This window comes from Alosa pseudoharengus, unplaced genomic scaffold (assembly GCF_046254945.1).
Source record: "Alosa pseudoharengus isolate Yale_2024_CS ecotype anadromous, Long Island Sound unplaced genomic scaffold, YU_APseudo_1.1 YU_APseudo_1.1_scf_15, whole genome shotgun sequence".
NCBI lineage: Eukaryota > Metazoa > Chordata > Actinopteri > Clupeiformes > Clupeidae > Alosa > Alosa pseudoharengus.
This window is the reverse complement of record NW_027468620.1, coordinates 22,387,705-22,395,490: the sequence shown is the minus strand read 5'-3', so window position 1 is coordinate 22,395,490 and position 7,786 is coordinate 22,387,705. Positions and strand designations below refer to the sequence as shown.

Sequence of the window (7,786 nt, the reverse complement as noted above, 5' to 3'; positions counted from 1 at the left end):
CCTAGTCTCTCAGCACATAGCACATCCCTCACCCAGACTTTTTACTGTGCCATAGCCCCCCCCCCCCCCTCCCCCGCAAGCCAATCCTCAGAGGACGCACAACTTTCCCTTAGTCCCTCTTACCACTATTTAGAATGGTTGGATAAGGATGGAAAACTTCAACTGGCACAGAGCTATGCAAAGCCATAAGAGCCATAGAGACATAACAAAACATACAGAGATAATACAGAATCCCAGAAGTGAGTGGTTCAGAGGGTGCTTAATACTCCACGGTGATCTCCCAGGCTGCAGTACCAGCAATGATCCTTAGGGGGTGCTGTGGTTCAGTGGTTTAATCGCTAATATCATAAGGTGGTACCAAGTGAATTTTTTTACCTCCATCTCTTTTCTGCAAATATATTCTGCACTGAAAAGGTTATTCTTGCTACACAAATAGCTTCTACAAAGCTTGTTACACTGTTCTTGATTGTAACAGTGATAACATTGCTCTTCATGTTTTTCAGTAAGTCAATATTGAATTTATCTGAAAGAGACTCTCAGGGGACTTATTCAAAGACAATAAGCTCACTAGCAGCTGTTGACAGAAGCAACTCCAATCATGGTATTCAGGCACATTCCTAAAATGTAGCAATAATATTATATATTTTTGCCTTCATAGTGTTACCATTTATTAATTGAATTATGTGTTGCTGCCAGTAGCCTTATAGGTCTACCATCTCAGCCATGGAAAATCATGGCGTTCAGGCTCTCCCCAAACTCAAGACAACCTCTCTGGCATATCATCATCCTGTTTCTCTTCTCACCTTAGACAGAGAGACGAGAAATGGTCCCTTGGGAGTTGACTTTTGAAAAAGCACTTGCTCCAGTAGGAAACACAGACAGAGAGATGGCCCTGACCTTTTCAGCATGACGAAGCATTTGTCAAGGGCGCAGGGATGGGAACGTTTTTGTCAGGTGTCGTGTTCGATGGGGAGGATTTTTGTGCTACTTGCACCCTCAAAGCACGAAAACACTGCACCCCTTTTTGCTGTTGCATGCAAGGCTATTTTTCATCTATATGTCAATAAACTGAGTAAATATTTATTGAACATATAGTATGTGGTGTGCCGTGTGTGTTTGTAGCATGTCATTCACAGTGTTGCTTAATCATGATGAATGTTCTTTGTTTGGATAGTAATTTTTCTTGGCTTGTGCATGTAGAAGAACAAGAAGATTCTAGAAAATTCTATTCTGACGGTGTTCTTGTATTTCATGACAGCCTCCAGTTCTACAACCTTCCAGCACCTCCCCCAGCAGGCCCCACACCACGGGAAGCCTAGCAAGAACAGCCCACACAGGGGACCGCAGTGACCTCAGGCCAGCTGGGGTGGAGTCCCATGGCCAGTCAGCCTCCACCCTGGAGTTGGATGGCGCTGTCACCACTGCCCTTCGGTCTCTGCCTGACCCGGAAGAGCTCAGTGTGCTGCTCAGCAGGCACCTCAAGATCCACGACAGCGAGGCTCCACCACCCTCCAGACCCCGGAGTCTGGGCCACCCATCCAGCTTGGAGAGGCCGCCAGGCGAAGGGGCTTTGCAGGGCTCCAGGTCTCTGACCCAGCTCCCACTCAGCCCCCGCGTCCTGCAGCCTCCTCGCGTTCACAAGCGAGTGTCCATCCCGGTCCTGACGCAGGGGGACTCCTCCAGAGCGTCCTCTGATTGTGTGGCGAAGCCTAGTCTAAAGCCTGGGTTCGCGGCGAACTCAAGGCAGCTCAAGCAGCTCCCACCTCCATCCAGGGGCCTCCCCTGCTTCAATTCCGGGCCCCCGGGTGGGGGTCCAAGCTTGGCCACAATGCTGCTGGGCCAGCCCAAGCCCCTGGGGCTGAGGAGAGAGCCTACTCACATCCAGGTGGAGAAGGACACTGGGCTAAGTCCCAGGACCCGCACCCTGGTCCCCATCAACCTCTTGACAAGATTCCCCAAGCTAAGCAAGGCTGCTGCTCAGGACCCAAAGTTTGGTCCACGTAAGTCTCTCGAGGAGATACTCCAAGCCAAAGATCTATCACGAACTAAGCTCACCTGAGCTGTCGCACACCTGTGCAGCTTGCTCCGAACAACCCGTCCATTAGCTGTGACTCTTGACTCAGCCTTAGGAGAGACTGACGAAACAAGTTCATAAAGAATATGTAGCATGCTGCTCAGCTTCACTTATAAAAGTAGACACACATGCACACCCTTTGCCCACCAGTAGCTGCTCCTCTTTTCTATGCATAGATTCACAATCATAGTGGATTTTTTACGCAGTTTGAGGTGTTTTTGAGGTGTTTTTGAAGTAAGTTATATTTCTCAGGAAATCCCATACATAAAATCATCTCACACCACAGGACCTTTTGTAAACACAAAAAAATATTTTGGTTGGGTTGATCCTCCTGGCCATGGCCTTTTTCAGGCTTCAGAAGGGGAGAGCATCTGCCACAGTCTTTGATATCAGTCCATTTGTAATGTCTGGCTCACAGCAAATCGTGCTAGTTTTCTCAGGCTCTATTTGCCAGTGTGGATAAGAAGTTTGCTTTGCTGATAAGAGTATGTGAGTGGGAGGGCTAAGTTAGGCATATTTACTCTGAAAGTTGGCTTATTACACACAAGAATCCTACAGTTACATACTCACATACATACATACATACATACATACATACATACATACATACATACGTACATACATACCGGTACATACATACATACATACATACATACATACATACATGTACATACATACAGTACATACATACATACTCACATACATACAGTACATACACATACTTACATGCATATGTATACATATGTGTACATACATAGATGCATATACATGTCAGTGGAGTGGCAGTGGCATGTGACGGAGGTTTGTATATTCTCCCAAAGTTAACAGGCATGTGTCAGGCCCCGTACATAAACAGAGGTGACACAACTTATCAGGGCCGTGTGTGAGTGTCATATTAAAGGAAGGGATGTATGCCGATGGGCTTAGACACTTCCTTAGAACGTATCTCAGTACTCCCCTCACCTCATCCTCCTGCCTTTTCTCATGAAAGGTCCTCAGAGATCAATCGCGTACGCTTCGCCTCTGGCCACGCAATATTGACTTCACCAGCCATAACCCACTGAAGCTTTTGAAGATTAGGGCACCCCTGTTTTCTTGTGTGTCCCTTTGTGTTGACCCTGCAAACAATAGTCAACAGTGGCGCCTGTCACCCTAAGGGGAGACACAGACTCCGTGTCACGTGTGTTTGTGTGTGTCTGTGTCTGTATGTGTGTGTGTGTGTGTGTGTGTGTGTGTGTGTGTGTGTGTGTGGCACTGTCATGACGCAGAGTGTCGCCCCTGCAGACCCGAAAGCTGCTTTACATTCGGGAACATGATTGGTGTCCCTCGTTTGTGCGTCTGTCTCCGTGGTGATTTGGATGATGGATGGTCCTGCCGTGGGTGGGAGACGGAGGAAGCTTCTCCCACTCAGCGTCTGACGGCCCCTACCCTCCTCCACCCTCCACCCACCCCCATCCACCCACTCCCTCCACTTGTGGAGGCATGATTAGAAATGAGCCCCAATGAGTGGTTCCCTTGTTTTATAATGATGAGGTCATTGTTCCTGGAGTGGTTGGCTATCTGGGCTGTTTGGCTGTGCATCATCATTTATCAAAATGAATTGACACAGGGGGTCCATGTGGGCCTGCAGATTGCCTTAGACATTGTATTCTGATTTGGAATTTTGTTGGATAAAAATGAGTGACTGTGAGAGATTGCATGATGTATAAAAGAAAAAGAAACATGTTGAAGGATATCAGTCCTGTACCATCAGAGAAGTCAAAAACAAGATGACTGACAGGTCAATAGTTTTGGCTCCACAGGGTTAGTCATCAACAGTTTTAGTTTAATTAATTTGAGATACAGTGTTATTTAAAAGACTAATATAAACATCAAACATAAATCGTTTAGATCAGACACAATTAAAGTACCTAGAGGTAACCAACCAATCTTTTTTCCACATCTATTAGAAGTCTGGTGGTTGTCAGGAGAAAATGGTCATAAATGCACTCTCAAGGATAGCTATTATAAAGGACATAATGAAAAACCGACTTAACTGTCTTTATTGTCCACTTAATCTGTTCCACGACCATTGTTCTTCTCAGACGTAGTTAAAATGAAGCTGTGAATTGATTGAGGTACAGTGGGAATGATAGCCCCTTTATGTCTCAGACTGCCATGTTTGAAAGTTTTTTTTTTTTTTTTTTTCCATAGTTCAGACATGAGAGCAAGGAAATAAAGTGATAGAGGAACAATGAGAACAAAAGTGTTTCTGTTAAGTTGCTCAAAGCTTGGCAGACGCTTATATATGCATGGTTCCTTTGTAGCTTCTAGATAAATACAGAGCATCAGGACTGAAGTGCCATGGAGAAGTTTTCTGTCTTGCTTCTGAGCGGTCGTGACCAACTTAGCCTGGCATCATTTGTGATGCCCACTAAAATAGTCCCATTTTGTGTTGTCTGTGTGCAGTGCCATTCAGAGTTAAGGTTAGCTTTGTTTTTATTTTCAGATGCACACGCGTAGAGGGAGTGTGCATGCTAGACCGTACAGGGTGGTCAGGTGTTTCTGGGGTTATAGCCTGAGGCTCACACGTCCACAGCCTCCCTTAAGAGAGCATCCTCCCATTCAGCATGCACACACACACACACACACACACATGCTACCTTTTCACTTCCCGTGTTTAATGCATGAGACAACACAAAAAGGCTTCTGAAATCACATGCCAAACATAGCACTGCAATCATGGTGATCAGCCCATCCAAAAGAGCACCGTATTTTGGCGAGGTTGAGTGCCAACTCGTTGCCCGCCAATCCATCTCCCCACAGCTCCACCATAGCTATCAGTGTGGCTGTGCATGTTTATTATAAACATTTGAGGTGGAACTGAATCGCTGTCATTACCCACATCCATCCTGCCTGCATACATTCCTATACATGCTTGTTGCTATTTGTCTCATGTAGCCAGCCATAACCAACAGGGAATCAATCTGGCTGAGTACCCCCCCCCCCCCAATCTATACCTGCCCATCGTCGTTCTCTGACAGGCTGTCTCTTTTTTCCCCTCTTAGGTGTGTGCAAGCCCCTGCACATTGGTGTGCATTCGTTTGCCATAGGTCTCTCTGTGCGCCATCTCTTTCATGTTGTGTGTTGCCACCGAACAGAAAATCAATAGCTAATGCTGAAACTCTATTCACCACCTGTGTCTCCAGTGCGGATGCCACTGATTGGGAGTGAGATAGTGTGAGTCTACGTGTGGATGTGTAGCAAGAAGCATTCACTAGAGAGAGATAGATCCGAATCTTTTTTTTTTTTTATTCCTTTTTCGTTTGACTTGAGGTTTAAGAATAAGACACAACGGCACGTGTGTGGGCTCACACCACAGAAACACAGGGCTTCACTCTTACACCACCACCACTAGTTCCTGCATGTACAGTAGTAGAAACGTCTGACTGATGGGGTAGAACAGGGCACTTGGATGAGCAGCTGCAGTCAGTCTGGATGAAATGGCACCTCAGCATCCAGACTCTCGCCTCCTATGTCTCTGCAAGATACACCATGTGAACGCCAGTGCCTCAGGCACTTCATGTGTGACCACACAGAGTCCTCGTGCACCTGTGTCATCGCGTGCGGCCATCTCGCACCGTTGCCAGTCGGCTCATGCTTCTGGCAGCAGGACCGTTCACATCTCCCCTGGATGTGTTTTGACAATGAGACTCTTTTTCAATACACACGCCACTAGTGTGCTCCGCAAGGACTCTACCAACTCACCTCAATAGAATGTGTCGGTGAAGGGAAAAAAAATGACAAAAAAAGACAAAAATCCTCATGTTGCATAGGCTTGTAACTGGTGTGTGGTGGATGGGTGCTCATTGCACGTTTGCTAGGGGGGATTCATCACATAACACACCTTGGGTTTCTGTTCTTTGGCTTCTATCTAATCAAGCATCAGTTCCGCAGGGTCAACTCAGCTAAGCTTGTTTGCCCATTGTATGTGTGCAATATTAGAAGAACAAAATGAGAAGTGTACTATGGTATAAGTTACATCGGTAGATCAGACAGAAGTCTGTTCACAACACTGTACATCTAACAACTGTTGCTAACCTGTGCATATGTACATGTAATTATATATTCAGTAGATCCTAATCAATTAGCGATCACAAGCACTTTAAATGACATGCTACGACATTGAAAACTGGAGGAACTGCAGCCTGCTAGGCCTTTCATGGTGTTATTTTCTGTGTATTGTTGGCTGATTTACATTTTTATTTTATTCTCTGACAATTAATTTATTGTTGCATTTTTTTATGTAGGATTTTTTTTTTTGGTTGGTTTGTTTCTTTTTTGGCTGATGTTTTCTTTAGAGGTTTTTGTAAGGCTGCAATAAACGCTGTAACAGACTTGCTCTCTCTTTGTGGTTTTACTTTATTGGTGCCGACATAAAGAGTGGTACTCAGCTTGTTTTCCTCTCTCCCGCATTACAGACAGTAAAGTCCCGCTCAGAATGCCCCAAAACTTAACAGAAATAGCCGTTATTGTCATGGCTGCCATAAACGTCATCATCGGACACACAGAAAGATGTCATAAAAAAAGTCGACAAATAAGACTATATAAAAATGTCCTTTTGTAGTAGGCACATATACACTGCCCATATACACCTTTGGATAGAAGTGACTCACACATAGTGGTGTAGCACAGGCCAGGAATAGTTATTTGTCTTACTTACGTATCCCCAACATGATGTGTGCTGCAGAGACAGCCTCAAGGTTGATCTGTATCCCATTGCGATCTGTCTGGATAAGCCAGGCCTGGTCGGCGATCTGTCTGGATAAGCTAGCTCAACAAGCTCTGAGCCTCTGCCGGCAGAATGGGAATGTATTTGACATCCCTGCTCAGAAAGTTCTGTCATCATCTCTTTTTTTCCCTCCTAAAATGTAATACTTTTAGGGACTTTCCTAACAGGTAGTTTATGTATTGTGTTGTGTCTAGCTGGCCCTGTAGGGAGGAGGATAGGAAGTTTGAATTGAAACTCAGAAGAACTTTAGAGAGAGGTTATCCAGGTGACTTCTCAGCAGGTGTGCCCATGATACTGTACACATTAGACTTTGAAGTTTGACGTTTTTGGGGTGGTGGTGGTGGGGGAGTGGGGTTGGAGGTTTAGCCTCCTCCCTAGTAATCAAAGATTCTAGAGTGCTACGCTCTAAGATCTTCAGTTGTAATCCTGGTTTGGATGCAAGGGAGAGGCCTTAAAGTTTTCTTTCATGCATCTGTCTAGCTTTTCACTCAACTGGAGACCATTTGACCCATGTCCACCCCCATCCCACCAATCACTGCTCACCCATGACAGCCAGAACCAAACATTATTGTCAAACTTTGGCACTGTACATTTCCTATTACCTCCAAAGTTTACTTTTGCAGGGATGGGAATGGGGGAGAGTGTGTGCACTGTCCTTATTTTGCCTCTTCTGTTTTATGCACTGTTGCAAAGAGATTGAATTTTATTTGAGTATGATGATGAAAAATGGAGGGAAAATCTGAAATAACAAAACTTTTAAGCAGTCCTAATTATCAAGCCAAACAGGAAATGGTTCGATGTTTCCTAAAGAGTTGGAGCATTAGAAACATCCCACTGTGACCAATATTGCGAACTCATTGGGTTTGCTATTTTCAGGAAGCCAGCAAATTAAATGTAATTAGATGCTGAATTTCTTGTCATAAAAGCAATGTAGTTACAAG

At 45.0% G+C, this 7,786-nt stretch overlaps 1 protein-coding gene across 3 annotated transcripts in view; it reads left to right on the top strand.

Moving 5' to 3' along the window:
- ccser2a (coiled-coil serine-rich protein 2a) overlaps positions 1-6,455 on the top strand; it is a 59,622-nt gene extending 53,167 nt beyond the window's left edge. For 2 of the 3 annotated variants that reach the window (XM_076285915.1, XM_076285914.1), the window contains exon 11: positions 1,259-6,455. In XM_076285915.1, coding sequence (XP_076142030.1) covers positions 1,259-2,059 — 801 coding nt within the window. In that variant the 3' untranslated portion in view covers positions 2,060-6,455. The remainder of the gene's footprint in view (positions 1-1,258) is intronic. The other variant, XM_076285916.1, reaches the window with a different exon arrangement.
- The last annotated feature ends 1,331 nt before the right edge of the window (positions 6,456-7,786 follow it).